This window comes from Wyeomyia smithii, chromosome 3, assembly GCF_029784165.1.
Source record: "Wyeomyia smithii strain HCP4-BCI-WySm-NY-G18 chromosome 3, ASM2978416v1, whole genome shotgun sequence".
Classification (NCBI taxonomy): Eukaryota; Metazoa; Arthropoda; class Insecta; order Diptera; family Culicidae; genus Wyeomyia; species Wyeomyia smithii.
Window position 1 is genome coordinate 262,732,060 of NC_073696.1, and position 17,734 is coordinate 262,749,793.

A 17,734-nucleotide genomic window follows, 5' to 3' on the forward strand; every position below is an offset into this window, starting at 1 on the left:
CTCAGGGTTCGTATTCCAAACCTACGGAACAACCAGGTAATGACTCCATGAGCCATGACACGCCAGCAAATAACCATTTCCCTGTCGTCCATCGAATCAGAGTGTAGTGTCTTGGCTGACAGCATCTGTGAGTTACTGTGGATGTAGGAACTCTTCAAGGAACTGAACATCTCAGACAAAGGAAACGAGGACAATCGGTCCGCAATTGCGATATCTGAGTCCGAGGCGCTGTCAAAGAAACTGAAGCATCGTTGCGTAGCAGCTCATTAGAAGCGCGTCTTGGAGGGGAAGGTAGTTGTCCAGTATTTGTCAAGCAGTGACCAACCGGTAAATATGTAGATGTAAGATTTGGTGCCAGCAACCTTCAACAAGCACTGTGTCACTTTGGGGTTTCGAGAGTGATAAGCTTCAGAATGGGTTTTAAGATCAATTTGATTACTTTGAGTGAAAACGTGTATTTGCTATACCTTTATATATAACCACTTTGCTCTATTTTCCATGTTTTCGCTTCGTAGTATTATGAAAAACTTCTAAACGTAACATCAAACAGCCATAAACTTGTTTCGTGTTTCTGCACCACAATTGTGCAAACTGCTTCTGCTGTGGAGCACTGCTTCCGTAAGGAGCAGCTTGGCAAACGCGAGGAAGCAAGAACTGCAGTCGCTACGGGGCAATCAAACGTGGAAGCCAGTGTCTAGTAGTTTGCGGTAAAAAAACGGACAAAAATTTTCATGAGTTTACCTTCACACGCACTGACAAAACTACCCATGCAGCCTCAATCATAGTAACCCATGAGTCAGAAGAAAAAAATGGACAGCTCTATCAGTCGAACTCCAACCGTGATGGCGAAATCAGAGAAGCTACTCCGTTCAGGAGTGTGCGCGTTCAAAGAACAGTACCCAGCCAAACAGTGAAAAAGTACCTGGCGAACATGGACATACATATCAGAAAGCGGTAGTCCCGTCCACCGGTCTTGGAGCTGCCGGTAATGACGCAGCGGCAGCGCCTGAACAAGATGGTCAAGTCGATTCTCCCGGCAAACCGCGACGTGGCGGTGATGATGGATGACGAGACCTGTCAAACCCTGGATGGCAGCGACTTGCAGGGCACTTCGTATTTGATTTCCCCCACGAAGAAAATAAGCACCGAGGTGGAATTCATTTCACACACCAAGTTCCCCAAGAAGGTACTGCTGTGGCTGACACTCAAGGAATTGATAAATAAAACGAAGAAAGCGAACTCACAAGCGTGCTTACACACATGTTTTTGTCCGCCATGGTTAGGGATACCATCTGGTCGGAATTAGAAATCAGGACACTTTTGTTGTTAGCGATCGGTATTTGGCCACTTGAACGTCTTTTGGCCACTACTGGTCGAGTTCGGAAAATCGGTTCCGGGAATGGTTCCGAAACCTAGCCTGCGGCATAAGAAAGAACTCGGCCAGGAACGGCCATTAGTCATCCAAGTGGCCAAATACCGATCGTCAACAATGTTTTTTTGCAAAAACTTAACGTTTGATATGTCGCAAGCAAGGTCTCGCTACCGTTTTAAATCTAGCCTGTGTCCCTGGAAGAGTACTTACTAAACGGTTCCCCTCAATAAATCCGGAACAACGGAAAATTTTTAAATGTCCCCTACTGTCCCGAAAACTATGATAAATTTGTGATCTTTTGAAAAAGGGTGGATCAAGTTCTGTTTAGATCTTGCGGAATGGCAGGTGGAAGATTTTTTTCGGATCTGTAGGGGTCAGGTACGCAAGTGTTAACTGATCGATGCACTTTCATGAATCCGGCCATTTGGAAACATCAACGAATCACTAACAATTAAAATGATATTAGATTTGTTCACAACATTTTGCATTTAACTATGTTTCAGGTTTTATTCAGACGCATTCGGTTCTACGTTACTGGTATCATCGTCGGTTAATTCTGTGGCAAAAAAAAACATCGCAAATGGCTCTTTTGACTGCAGACCGTGCTTTTGGGAACGTCTAATCGTTCATATAGACCGGCTTACGAAAAAAAACTATGGTATTTCGAGTGTCCCAAAACTGATTGTTTACCCGAAACCAAAGTTTCGGATTTCAATTTTTGTCAATGTATCCATTGTACAACTGTTGCGTTGTGCATTTCACACATTTTTCGTACGAAGTCAGAGCTATTTCATTAAGCAGACAGTATGTGAGTAGAGGAAGAACGAAAAATAAGCGAACTGGAAATATGATACAGATTTGGAAAAATATACCGCATCCCGACGGGACTTGAACCCGCAATCTCCCTGTCTCCGGCATGGTGTTTTGACCAATTAAACTACGGGGGACGGTGGTACTGTTCCACAATCTATATCGTATCACATTCCACTGTCGACTTATTCTTTTGCTCATCCCTAACTACACACACTGCTGTGCAAGCGTTATTTATTTATAGACTGAAAGGAATGTCTCATCACACACAGAAGAGTCAGCTGATGCTGATAACTCTTATAGACCTGTGTGATCGAGACCGAAGTCAGAGCTATTATCGGGCGTTTTGAGAGGACACATTGCATTGGTTAATTAAGGCTAGTACTTTTGTTTGTACATATTACTCCCACGCAACAAAATTGAATATCTTAAGGAAATCAGGACAAATGCCAGAATATGAAAAAGAAATCAGGACGCTCAAATAGGATCTCAAAATCAGGACATGTCCTGCTAAATCAGGACGGATGATATCCCTAGCCATGGTGAATTTTTCGGTTAACTGCCAGAAGGCCGCTCGCAATGCCGTAGAATATTTTGCAAATAAGCTAACATAATTACCTTCCATGAGAAATTTATCAAACTCAATCTGTGTTAGTTATTTTTTTACCGTAAAAAGTCTATATTTTGCCGCCAACGTTACGCAGAAGGAAAAGCAGAACGCAAATTAACCTTCAAGACAAAGCGACAAGACGGTGCGATACAAGGCCCAATTGGTCGCACAAGACCTTACGCAGAAATTCGGGACGGAGCTCACCTTGCTCGTTGATTCACGCTTCGAATCATCCTATCCATTGCCGGTTGCTAATGGAACACATGGATAAAAACACCACTTACTTGTATGCCGAGTTAGAGGAAGTTACAGGAAGTAGACAAAATGATTGAGACAGGCAAATTTTTGTCAATTTTTAAATAGCCAAAACTTCACGAAAAATGCATCAATTCTGATGAAACCGGTTTTATTTTACTGGAAAACTATCAACCAACGGACACCGGAAATAATCCAGTTTCTAGGAGTGTGTGTCAAAATGTGGATTCTCGCAATGCTTATAACTTTTTCTGATATCTTGTTTCTTTTAGGTTTATATGTAAGGTTGAAAATCTGTCGAAGAACCATCGAGATATGAATTAATTCAGTATGGATGTTGTTTTTATCAATTTTTTCTCTTGTTGCGTACCATTTTCCTTGGGAATCCTAGCAGAACTCAATGAAACTTTGTGGGTGTGTAGGCCTTAGTGAAAGAAGCAACTTTGCAAACATTTTTTTTTGAAAATTCATCTGGCTAGCATTAGAAAAAATTTGAAGTAATTAAACCTCTTTCTTATTTATCAACATATCTAAATAATGAGAGATAGAGAATGATAGTAAATGGATAACTTCTAGAAAATTATCTGTACTTTTATTTAAAAATATTAAAAAAATGAATTTTACACTGAAAAAATATAAATTTTTAAAAACAAAAAGTGATTTGAGAATTATCGGTTATTTGAATTTTTTTTTTTAAATAAAGGTTTTTAGATAGACAATTTAGTTGCCTAAGACTCTTCAGAACAAACCAACTCTTTACAGAAAAAAAAAGTTTTTCTCACAAAAACTTTTTCGTGTACTAAGTACCCAACCAAGCATGGAAAAGCTCACTCACTAGCAATATTTCATGCAAATGTGTTCTTTGATTCATCAGTTATCGTTCAACTATTTCCACTCGCGTACAAGTTTTCCATAGAAACGCTGTTGATTGTTTTTCGCTTCTAAGAGTTCCGACTACCATAGAAGGAGACTGAATGATTCAAACACGATAGTATTTATTGGGTCCAAGTTCACTTGCATTCAACATTATCGCGAGAATCTTTGAGAAGTTATCGCCAGTGATACAAAACTATGAATCCAAATGAACGTTAGATTGCGTTCAATTGTTTGCTTGCCGGAGCAAATAGGTATCATCAATGCTTACGGAAATTGTAGCATGATGCATTAGCATCTGATACTTGAAATCACCAAGAATCATCGTGGTATATCACGGTGAAAGCACGACGTGGAGTAGCCGAATTACGCCTACAAGCAACCAAAATTTGAAAGAATCATTGCGATCGCTTGAGTGCAATCGTTTACGATTCTTTCGTGAAACACTCGCTAGATGTAGCTCGCTCCGCCTAAAGCAGGCAATACTGAAACAAAATCATCAAAGAAAGCTACCATATATTTCATTGCTTTAAGTTGTCTCTTGCAAGCTTGAGAATGTGTAACTTTTAATAGCGATGGTTTGCTAGGATTGAAAGCTCATAAATAGCACGTTCAGAAATGATACCTGAATGATTGTTATGCGATACGAGTTTTTCCATCCTTGTACCCAACAGCAGAAAAACTGCAAAAAACATACTTAATTAATTCATATCTCGATGGTTTTTCGACGGATTTTCAATCATTGGGCACCAATGAACTCGGAATGAATTATTGTTTATTGTAAACATATAAACCTAAAATAAAAAGATGTCAGAAAAAGTTATAAGCGTTGCAAGAATGGACGGTTCGACAAACACTCCTAAAATCCGGAATATTTCCGGTGTCCGTTGGTCCCGTCAAATTCTCTAGTAACTTTTAGAAACTAGAATAGTTTTGCAGCAAAATGAAACCGGTTTCATCAAAATTGATTCATTTTTCGTGAAGTTCTGACTATTTAAAGATTGACAAAATTTGGCTGTCTCAATCATTTTGTCTACCCCCTGTATATACGGTCATCACCTGGATTAAAAACGGATGGTGACAAAGTTTGTCACCTGAAACGCAGCTATCATGGGCTAAAACAATCGGCGCGGGCCTGACACTAGGAAATAGACAGCACATTCAAGAAGATGGGGTTCAAGCCTGCCAACTCGGACCTTAGGATGTTGAATGGTAGCTGGCACAAGGATGCCAGGAGCTGCTACGGATACGAAAACTTCTGGAAGACATCAACAAGGAACCGTTCTATCCAACTATTATTTACAAGGCCAATCAATCGTGTATCAAGAAGATGGCATTCAATCGTTTGGATCAATGTACATCGATACAAAACATGCATTCACCTGAGATCTTCATTAAAAACGAATCATCGACCTGCAATATTTACCAACCACCGAGATGGAAGCCAATCTGATGACCAGAGAAGCTGGAGAAACATCGATTCGCGATTTGCGGTGTCCAAAAAGATCTGGAAGGCAATCCTTGATTTTCTTGACAAGGAGTGTTATCTGCAAACCTCAACAACGAAGCATTCAAATAACAAATTAAATTCGATCACAGCAATTATTTGATATTAGAGATAATAATATTTCCATTCGTTAGTCAGAAACCGTTCAAACCAGTTGAATTCCTCATTCAGTCCCAATGTTGCTAATGATTCAATCATTCAGTGATGAAATGATTTCATGATTCAATGATTCTTCCAATGATGAATGATTCAAGTTTTTCCATCAGAACCACCCTGCTTTCTACTATCATTAGACTGCATTTGAAGGTGATAAGATAGCAAAGAAAGCTCATTCCAAGACAATCAATTAGTAGATTAGAGTTTCGAATGGCATTTGTTATCGTAGCATATCACCACCGTCAATTAGTGTTCGGTGGGTGGTTAAATTGTCACATTCGCGTCAAATTGTCAGATTTGCTCGTCGTAGATTTATTACCTTTGAATCAAATTTACGACTCATTTACTTACTGAAATCTTGTGAATGAGTGATTGACAATAAAAGAATAGAATGACATCGATGATGAAGCGCCGCGCTTCGATTCAGCAGAACGCAGAAGCTGAGGTGGATTTTCCTGAGTTCGATAAAAGTTAGTTCTGTGTTGTTTTCGTTTCGAAAACCATTAAAACAGTATTCATTGCCTCCTAGGACCAGCCTGCATCCACATACTGCTGCTCAACAAAACAATTCGATTGTTTTTTGTATTGGGCGTAGCAGCCATCGTGATTCCAGCATTCGCCTACCTGTTTTTCTTCTCACAAGAAATTGGCCACGCCCCTAAGCAACTTTTGGTCGGAACATGCGGTCATCCTACCTTGTATCACATACAGTGTGGTTTCATAAATATCTCCAAAGAAGAGTGCCATTATCTGGATTGCTGCTACACAAGTTTGGCCACTTGCTATCATTCGTTGCCGTCCGAGTACCAGTACCAGCTGGATGGTGATTGGTATGATGGAGCAATTCTACGTCCTACCCAAAATAAAACCCCGTACTATCTAGCACCGTCCAAGCAAGTTCAAATTAAGTTAACCGTTCTTGAGCAATCTCGAATACAGCTATCACTAGACGTAGTTCGAGACAACGTCAGTCGACTTCAGAATACCCAAACCCAGAATATGGTTGAAACCGACGAACTGCAAGCTCAGATTTACGCGCCTACTTTCTTTGTGGAAGTGAAACGAAAGTCGAATGAAGAGGTTATTTTCTCCTCCGCAAGAGGACCTCTCATTGTAACGGACAGTTTCATCGAATGGACGCTGTATCTCGGGGTGGACATTCTGTTCGGCTTAGGCGAAGCCGTACTGGAACCCGGCAAGAAGTATCTACTACTTAACAACCAAAATTCCTCCGCTGTTCCCGTCATTATGGGGTACAGTGAGTATTATCTACTAACACCAAAATCAGAAAACTTAAAACTTATTTTCACGTCTCACTCATAGACGCCAAAACCAACCAATTCAACGGAGTTGTGTTCAACAGCCCCGGGATGACCGAAGTCGAGATTGTTCGTTCTCGACTGATCGTGATACGAAGTCAGTTCACAGGATCCTTCCAAGTGGAGCTGCTGCCGGGTCCGAATCCGATTAATTTACATCGTCAGCTGAAAACGCTAGCCCAGAACCAATATCTGCCAGCCTTCTGGTCGTACGGAATTCACGTGTGCGATCAGTCGCGTGTGAGTAATCTTACGACCGTCCAGACGGACATCGAAACTCTACTGGCTAATAAAATTATCTTCGATAGCCACTGCCTTCATGATGATCTGTTTTGGTTGTCGAATAGTATGGCGATAACCGAACAGGTGGAAGGTTTACAGCTGCTTCTAGCAGAAAATGGCAAGCGGTTTCTGGCATCGATCGTGATGGTGCTGGAATCGACAGGGAATTCGGCTTATACAACAGCTCGGAATTATGGTTTGCTGTTGAGGAATGCTCATAACATCGCCTCCTACCGGGGATTAGTTCGCAATCGAACGGCAGCCTATGTGGATTGGCGTACGACGCGGGTCGAGCTGAATCAATGGTTGAATCGAACTTGGGAACGAGTTGCCAATCTCAATGCTTCCGGATACAGCTTGAAGGAAGCAGCGCTACGCGATGACGGTAACAAGAGCTATCCAATGCAGGGTCAGTTGGCGTATCTTCCAGCTGAGCTGAACAGTTCCATTGCCGATTTGATTCGTTGGGATACTAAGGTTTCCGACAGTATGGAGATGCTGATCAGAAGTCAAAATCGAATTGGTCCTGAGATGATGCGAGCCGTTCAAAAACAAATTGGAAGTGAGGAGGAATTGTTGATTGCCGGAGCGTATGATATTCACTCTAAGGCTGCCATTCTAGCCCAGAATGTGTCAGCGAATTGGATATCGCTACGGAATGAGGTGAATCGAGCGATCGGTCTCTCGGTGGCAGGGCTCAGTTTTATCGGAACTCCCGTGTGCGGAAACGCTGGCGACAACGTAACCGAAGAGCTTTGCATACGGTGGTATCAGTTTGGATCACTTCTACCGCTTTTTAAGGTGACTTCGGATAGAACCGCCAATCGATTTAGCCGATTCGCCCAACGGATCATGCTATCCACGGTACGGAAACGGTTCGCTCTATTGGAATATTTGAACACACTGATCGTAACCGATTCACCCTATCTGCGCCCGATGTTTTTCCATTACGATGAGGCTCGTAACTTTACCGTTGAACTTTGGGAGCAGTTCATGGTTGGCAGTTCGCTCTTTGTGGCTCCTGTACTGTTGCCGCAGATGACGCAAATCGACATTTACTTCCCGGAGACGTTCTACGAGCTTTGGTCGGGCGACGAGCTGCCAACCAACGACGTTCTGCACTACGCGGTCGTGGAATCCGATTTGCCAATGTTCTTGAGACCAGGTCACCTGATCGCACTCCGGGAGATTTCCGACGATATTCTGGCGGTTGAGGAAGCCCGCCTACAGCCGATGTACCTGATTGGAGCGTTCGGGTGTAACATTCGAAAAACACGTTGCGAATCCATCGGTGCGGTTGTGTTTGTTGTCGGGTTTAAGCTGAACTATTCCGCAGTTTTGGATGAAGTGAGCTTTGCAGGAATGTTTTTCGCATTCAATCGAATGATTGTTGTTTTTTTTTTTTACAGGAGCTTGTAGTTCGCATCCAGCTAACAACCGATGATGTCAATTTAACGGAAATGGCATGTTCATCAACCGCAAAAACTCTTTCCGGCGAAATAGGTTCCATTCAGCTGTACGGACATCCCAATCGCACCGAGCCACTAGTGGAACAGTTGGGCTTCGATTTGTGTCAGCTGGTAGAGAGCGACGAGTTGAGCAAAATCTATCGCTTTCCGAACACAAACAGAAACGAAGCTGTCATTGATAAATAAACGCAATTTCACCACGGCCCGCAAACAGGCAAACACGTCATAAAAATAGCACGGAAAATAACTATCACTTTTATATACGCTGCAAGCAATCACAGCTTATCAATATTTTTCCTCTGCTAGTACTCAGCAACAACATGCCAGCAAAAAGGCCTTGTCCCCTGCAATCGTCGATAGTTTCATCAGTAAAAATATTCTCAAAAGGCAATTCCTCGATCGGCATCGCAAAATAAACCTCTACTTGATAACGTCCTTGAATCTTAGCATGGCGGAGTCTAGCGAAGTGTGTGCACTCTATAAAAATGTTAAACGATGAGAATGTGAAAAGCTTTTCCTCAAGTGTTATTGTAACAAACAAAATAACAAAATCCTGTTCGCCAGACTAATAATACAAAATACAATGATTATAGGATGAGACGAGGGTTAAAAAATACGGTTATACAAATTAACATCGAAACAAAAGCAAACATAACCGTATAATGATGTCGTCAGCCGACTAAAACTGCAATGCCACAAAATGAACGGAACAAATTAAAAGTTTTATTGCTCCGCAGTGATTCACATTTTTCCGAACATAATTTCGATGCGGGAAACTATTGAAACGCAAATACGAGCGAATTCTCTTTGAAGAGAAGTAAAAATAATTAATTGTCGACCATCATAGCAGGAAACCCGTAATTTGTCTGATCTGTATAAACATGCCTTAGCTACCATTCTTAGTTTCATAGAAACCTGGAGGCAAAAGCTTGTGGAAAATATTTAACAACTGTTTTCGTAATGCAGTTTCTGTGGAAACTTCAAAAAGTTTGCCAGTGGCAGATTTGTTCGCTTTCCTAAGTGTTTCTGCGTTGCTTTAATTTTGCACGTTTACCACCCCCAGGAAGTTCCTTTTGATGTAAGTCTGTGTAATTAGCAACTTTTTCCGAGGCAAACCGGATGGAAAGAAATTCTCTCGCAGGCAGCAACGCCCACAGTGCGAATGGAAGGAAACTGGTTGCAGCGAATCCACGGGCAAGAGGGTCACCTCGAGCGAATCATTCATTGTTATTTCTGCTCAAAAAACAACCAGATTTCAGCCAATGTAGTTAATGATTTTCAACATTGACTAACGCAAAAAAGGCCTACATTAAAACATTAACCGTAATTTTATATTATTTTTCACTTACAATAAAAAAAAATTCGAAAATCGATCTCAGAAACGGACTGTCAAATTGCTTTTTACTATTGCAGTCCTCATGGTTCTGTGGTTAGCGATGTCGGTCGGCTAGCTCTCCCATACGTTATTTTTCGTACCGGAAAATCGTTCGTTGTCGATTAGCATTGAATCTAGATCGGGTGGATTGGTTGTGAGGAGCTAAGCCTCAACAATCAGCATCTAACTTAACATTGAGATTTGATTCGTTATACAGTTTCGATTGTCTTGACATTTCTGTATTCTTTGGCGTAGAATGGAGAATATTGAAAATTGCCGAATATCAAATGGTAATAACTTATTCAGTTTTCAACGGATTTCCTTCATTCTTGCAGTAACCGATTGAAAAAATACCTAAGCATCCACCAAAATGCGATCAATGGGCCTTTTTAGGAGCAAATTTCGACCAACGAGAGTTGCGAACAAGGTCAAATACCAATCAATATGGGTATTTTCGACCTCAGACACCATTTTGAAGTTCAAGATGGTGACTTTCGGTTTCTGGAAAAGGCCTAACATGGCCGAATACCACCAATAATGGATGTACAGAAACTGGAAATCAGCTTCAGACACCATTTGGATGTTCTAAAGGGTGAATACTCCAGGAATCAGAATGATGCCCAGAGAACAGAAATTGACGCAATTGCGAAATCCACGATTGCAACAAATACCACTTAATATGGGTATTAACTTCAGACCCCATTTTCGAGGTCAAGATGTTGACTACCATCATGCGCATTTCCGTAAGCGAGACGATGTTCAGAGGCCGTGAATCAACCTCTGTTACTATTTTATTATTTCAGAACTGCCACATTTTTTCAGAGAGCTCGTTTATTAGTGTTAGATAAAAGTTACTGAACATATTGATACACAACAGTCTTTTGTAATCTTTGTGTTAGAGCGGGTTTATAGAGAATTATTACTGAAAATTGCCTCTCCAGACCATAAAGTTGATTCCAATCGAGTGTATTCCCTAACCTATTGCGAGAAATACATTGATATAAGACAGGTTGCCGTAATTTTACGTTTACTTGCGGTCGTGTCTAATACACAATCATATTTCTAACATATTCGACGTTTTTTTCTACGTTTTCGAACTTGTAGTTAAATTTAATTTTTTTGGTAATTTTTGACATTTTATACATTTTCCGTCTTTTTTGTTTTTATTTTAGTTTTGACGTTTTTGAGTTTACAACCATTTATTAAAATCAAACCTTTTTTTTTTGATGTGTGTTTCGTTGTTATTTACTCTATTTAATGTTTTTTGTGACATTACCACCGTTTTTTAGCACATTTTGATATTTTTGTTATTGTTATTTATATTTTTTTTCGAGATTTGTGATGCTTGTCAACGTTCATGACACATTTTTGCACACCAGAGATGTGGTGGTACCCCGATATTTTTTAAGGTTTTTATAATCAAAATAATAATTTTTATTTTTTTAGAGATTTTAATTTTGGCGTTCATTGACACCTCTCTCTCTCCTTTTCTCTTGTTTCTTTGTCTCTATTTTTTATCTTTCTTTCTTTCTCTCTTTCTCTTTCTCTCTCTCTCTCTCTCTCTCTCTCTCTCTCTCTCTCTCTTTCTCTCTCTCTCTTTCTCTCTCTCTCTCTCTCTCTCTCTCTTTCTGTCTGTCTTTCCTTCTTTCTTTCTTTTCTCTCTTTTTTTCTCTCTCTTCTCTCTCTCTTGTGAGGTTTTATTTAATCCTCAATGCCGTGGTATCTTTTAACATAAACTATACACCTCGATGTTAGGATTTTGAATGAGTTTATTGATAGCTTCATATTATACTTCAAGTCTCCTACGGGAGACACTTGAGGCACCGTTCTGTGTATTGGTCATGTACGCGCTATGTACATCGATGTGCATGCAAAAGGGATAGGGATAGAGACTTTTAAAAGCCATCGCTGTACATATGGTAACAGCAAGGTTCAGTCGTGTGAAACGCGACACTTTTTTTCGTCGCAGCAAACGCTGACAATTTTGAGCAGGCATTGAACTGAAGGTTCAACAACAAACACTGTTTCCAAAAAAAAAAAGAAAGAGAAATATGTAAGATACAAATAAACTTTCGTTACAGACATTGTTTGTTTTGCTATAGCAAACAACATTGTAGAACATTGAAAAATTGTAGAAAATCACTACCAAAAGTTATATTGAAAGAACTGACTTTTAGTGGCAATCTGTAGAAAACTCCACATGAGTTCATTTAAATAGGCAGATAGAAGTATGGCGTCTTTGACAAAGTTGATTCTTATGAAATGTGCTACAATTTTGCCGAATACGATGAATTTTTATATGCAAAAATGAAAAAAGTAAAATTCGCTTTTCACTGTTAAATGGATTGATCACAAAACTGTAACTTCTATAACATGGAGAATAATTAATGGAACAACTTTACTGAAGACACCAACACTATGGCTCTAAAATCATGTTTTTCGGGTCAAAATAATTTCGATCACGTTTTTGCAGCTTTGGAAACAGTGTGCGGCGGTTAGCAATAAATCATTCACCATGTTTCCACTGGTGTGGTCCTGCTGAAGATACCATACTGCATCAAATTTTGAACACTTAAGCTATGATGTAACTCCTTGCACTGAACAATCAACGAAAAATGAATTTTCTCGGCGATCTTAAAGGTTTAACATGTTGCTTATTTTATTTTCATTGCAACTAAGTGCTATTTATATAGATTTAAACATGTTTTGTTTATGCGGCTAACGAGAATTCAGACCTCGGCTTTGATTCAAATTCCGAGCACTTCAATGTAATCACTAAGAGATAGATAGGCAAACCGTCTCAACACTGACTGTCACTTTTTTCAACGCCTGCTGGTTCCCTGAAAGTGGTCCTATAGTGAAGAGCTATACATCACTGGGTGATTGACATTCCAAGGAACAAAATGGTATATAATAATCATACTTTTGATTACTCCAGCTATAATAATGTGATTTTTATTCCGAAGTGTTCGAAGTTTGAGACTGTTCTAAGTTTGAGTCAAAACGGTATAATATTTGGAAAGGTTGGTGATGGCATGTGAAATACACATGTCACACCCTCCTTTCTCTCTCTCTCTAATTTTCTCTCATTTCTCTCTCTCTCTTGCATTTCTCTTACTCTCTTTCTCTTTCTCTCTTTCTTTTTTCTTTTTTCTTTCTCTATTTCTTTTTTCTTTTTCTCTCTTTCTACCTCTATTTTCTCTCTCTCTCTCTCATTTCTCTCTCTCTTTCCTCTCTCCTTTCAATCTCTCACATTTCTCTATCTATTTCCCATTTCTCTATCTATTTTCCTTTTCTTTCTCTTTCTTATTTCTCTCTCTATCTCTCGTCTGCTTTAATTCTTTTTCTGTTTTTTCTTACTTCTTCAATTTACCCTTCTTTGTAGTTTTAAAAAGCATTATTTATATTAATCGAAAACTATACACAGGTACTTATATTCAGGAGCTACTGATTAGATTTCAATGTATATCGATTTTGAGAAATAGTCGTTAAGTTCAGAAATTCTTATTGATTATAAACTATATACCGTTCTGATTCAAACTTCGAACACTTTACAATTAAATCGAATTATTTAGCTAGTGTAATAGAAAGAATGATTATAATATACCATTTCGTTCCTTGGAATGTCCTTCACCCAGTGATGTATAGCTCTTCACTATAGGACCACTTTCAGGGAACCAGCAGGCGTTGAAAAAAGTCACAGTCAGCATTCAGACGCTTTGCCTATCTATCTTTTAGCGATTACGTTGAAGTGTTCGGAATTTGAATCAGAACCGATTTCTAAATTCTCCTTGTTTTCAAGTACAAAACGTGTTTAAATCTATATAAATAGCACCTAATTACAACAACAATAAAATAACCAACATGCTGAACCTTCAAGATCGATGAGAAAGTTCATGTTTCGTTGATTTCTAAGAGCAAGAAGTTACAAAAAATGGAAATCTGCAAAAAAATATTGGCGTGCAACAAAAAATCGGCAGCTGTTCTGGTTTTAGAGTCGTTGTCAGCTGTATTTGTGATAAATTTGGCTAAGATGTAGGGTAATTGCTCTATTATTCATCTCAACAGCTAGCTGCACCTATATTCATCTTATTTCTCTCATTTGTCCAATTTACCTTCAAATTTCTACAAATTATTGAAAGTGAATCTATTTGCTTCTCGATATTGTCAAGTGGTTGAAAGTTTCACGTTGAAAACATGGTGAAATTTGACGCTAAATTGATCAAAAAGGCATGATGAGATGAATATAGGTACTGAGATGAATATAGGAGCGATTACCCTATTTCTTTTTTAATCGTTTTCTTTCGTTTGCATAGGTTTTTGAGGCACTTACAACTAAGCTCAATTTGGAAAGGGTTTTGTCTCTAGCCCCATCCATCTATCAATCCACTTTTCGCTAAATTTGGAATCATTTTCTGCTCTGCCCTTTTTCTTTCAGAACGCTTTTATTCGTCAACCATTTGGCTGAATTCAAATCATTTCCGTTTTGATCTTTACTCTTTATAGAATTAATTTATTACACAGTGCAACAAAAATTTACTTTTTTTCTGCCTTGGCTTCTATATATAATTTTTTGTGTATTTTTATACAAAACTAAATTTTCCCGAGATTGAACATATTTCAACTTAAGGGGCAACAATAGCGCCATTTCGAATTTTTGAGAAACCGGTAATTTTTGTGGTTTTTTCGACGTTATTTCGTTTTGAGGCCAAATATCAAAATTCTAAGAGTTTGACCACATATTAGCATCTTTTTACCCATCTTTTGAAAAAAAAAAACAGATCTTAAATCGGACAAAAACTGAGCTCAAAACGGTGATTCTACGAAACCGGGTTCGGCAAAGTTTTAGTATATTTCACAAAGCAAAATAATATCGATTATTTCTGAGCATTAATGGTAATTCGCTAATATCTTAAAGTGGTAGTCAAATTATATCTTATTTTGAGTAAAAAAGTCTCAGAAATCGAATGGTAGGTGCCTGATCTACGTAAATGGCATTTAGGCATTTTAAGGTAGTTCGAAATACCTAATTAGCTTTCTCCGTTTTCTGAAGGCTTTTTTAACATAATTTCAAATCATTTGTTTCTGTTTCTTCGTTACTTGTAAAATTTTTAATCTTTTTTAATCTTTTCTACCTAAATAAAGCGTAATAAACCATTATTTCCATTGTTGGCTTTTTTCACACATTAGTGACGTTTTTTTAAATAATTTTGAACTAAATTCAGTAATCATCTTTTCTATTTGGGAGAAGTGTTTTCAAATGTTTTGGGCTACATTTACAAGAGTTTTTATGCATTTTAAATTGAACCTGATATAGTTTTTCCTTGAGCTTGTTTTTTTTTCAGATTTAGAGTTGCTCTTTCAAGTTATTAGGTTCTAATTTGAGATAATTTTTTTTATGTCCAAGGTTATCAAAGTTAGCAGAGGGGGTGGCAAAAAATTAATAACACCGAGACGAAAAAAAAGAAATATCTTTGATCAAAGTTTGTGTGCAAGTTATAACGTTTGTAACTTGCACTCAACTAAATGTTGAAAAATAACACTTAATTATTATTATTATTTATTTCGCTTGCCTTTCGACGACACTCTCGCTGTCACCTGACGTGTGTTGCTAAATTAAGCATTTATGCTGTCGGAAAACCAATGAAATGAACAAAACGGTTTGAGCTTTTTTTTCTTCCCCTTCCAATATTCAAGATTTTTGAAGGGGGTGGTGACATAAAATGAAAATATGTCAATGAAATTTGTAACGGCCTTAGTGCGTTAAAATGCATCAAGCTTTTGGAAATGGCAATCGACTTTCATTTGTTGATTACATGTACCTAAGTTTTATTCTTCATTATTATTTTCGATGCTGGTTTCAACTTTTGAAAGTAATTTTCGTTTATTGGACTACATTTGGATATTGTTGTTTGTTTAGAAAAGGTTAAAAAAATAGCAATTGCTTTTATTTTCATTTCATTGCTTTCATTTTCATTTTTTTTGAGTTTTTGTTTTTTTTCCTTATCGTGTTTTCAGGCACTTGAAGTTATATTCAGGATTATTTTTTTCTCGAGTTCTCCTGGATATCAGGGATGTTTTTTCCAGTGTTATCTCTTGTATGCTTTCTTACTAATTTTTAGAGACGTTTTAGAGTTTTTTGACGTTAATTTCTGGATGAATTTTTGATAGTAGTTATCGGCCTATCCCTGACTTAAGATAAACCTGACCTCAATTGGTTTAGGTTTTCACCTGCTATCCAAAAAAATTTGGATTAAATATTTTTTATTTCCGGTTAAAATGTTTTCAATGCTGCGTTTTTTTTTTTTTTAAAGGAGGGTTTGTTAGTATCTTAAGTATCTATGATAAATATTAGTAAATTATGAGTATGTGTGTCCAATCACAAATAATGACTTTTCAACACCGTTAGAAAATTGTAATTTTTATTGTTAAGATTTGCTTTCGCAATTGGGACTTAACATTCGCAGGGATTTAAACCTACTTGTCAGAAAAGGGAAATAAACTTACAACTAACTTAATCGTAACTTAATGGCTATAAAGAGAACTTATCGTAGCAATGGAGGATTGCAACGATTTTTGTCGAAAATTGTTAATTTATTTAACTTAGCTAATTTTATTTAACATAGCTTCTAATGTTTCAGCACCAGTAAGTCTATGTAATTCGAGTGTACCAAACCAAGGAGGACGTTGAAAAAACTTTTTCAGAATTTTATTCTGAATCCTTTGAAGCGTTTTCTTTTTTGTTAAACAAAAACTTGACCAGATCAGTACAGCATAAAGTATTGCTGGTCTAAATTTTTTTTGTAAATCAACAGTTTATTCTTCAAACAAAGTTTAGAGTTTCAGTTAATGAAAGGATATAAACATCTCGTATATTTATTGCATTTTGCTTGTATACTCTCAATGTGCTTTTTAAAAATAAGTTTTTATCGTAAATTAGTCCCAAGTACTTAACTTTGTCAGACCAACTTAAATTAACCCCATTTATCTTGACAACGTGATTATTGTTTGGCTTGAGGAAAGAAGCCCTAGTCTTATGAGGAAGAATTATCAATTAAGTTTTTGAAGCATTGGGAGAGATTTTCTACTTTTGCAAGTAGGAATGAAAAGAGATAAATCACGAAGATTTTATCTTTTCAGCTTCTACAGAAGCTTTTTGCCATATTGAATCTGTTATGTTTTTATTTCGAGCAGTTTACAACTATTTCGGAAATCAAAATCTTTTTTTTTAATCTATCGTATAGTTTTTTCTGGCGTTTAAAAGTGTTTTGAATCCTTCAAAGCATAGGCTTTATTGCAGCAAACAAGGCTAGCAAAATGCACCTACTAGGGAACGCGATCGAAACTTGGCTGGTGACAGCTGAGTGACATACGAGCTACTCGTCCAAAATATAGCCGACTTGCCATCTGTAATACCAAAATTGGTCAGACGAGCAACTCGCCGCTTGCCTTGTCTTCTGTAATTGGGACCATAATTTGTGATTATATTTTTTTCGGTTTCTTCTGAATTATGAAGCCGTTCGCTTTGCCCTGCTCTGTTTATTTAATGCATTTTTCGGCTCTCTCTCGGAATTTGGATGGGATTCTTTTCATTTTTGGCTTTAATGGTATTGGTGGTTTTGGGCTGATTTTTAAATTATTGTTAGTCTTTTGCTAACGTTTTTTTGTTTAATCACTAAACAAAACAACAGAAATAAACATTTTCG

At 37.9% G+C, this 17,734-nt stretch overlaps 1 protein-coding gene across 1 annotated transcript; it reads left to right on the forward strand.

Moving 5' to 3' along the window:
* Positions 1 to 5,846: 5,846 nt before the first annotated feature.
* Positions 5,847 to 9,951, forward strand: LOC129729926 (lysosomal alpha-glucosidase-like). Its single transcript, XM_055688842.1, has 4 exons — positions 5,847 to 6,053; positions 6,113 to 6,841; positions 6,907 to 8,531; positions 8,594 to 9,951. Exons 1-4 carry the CDS (start codon positions 5,975 to 5,977, stop codon positions 8,837 to 8,839), a joined length of 2,679 nt encoding a protein of 892 aa, XP_055544817.1. The 5' UTR covers positions 5,847 to 5,974; the 3' UTR covers positions 8,840 to 9,951.
* Positions 9,952 to 17,734: the final 7,783 nt, after the last annotated feature.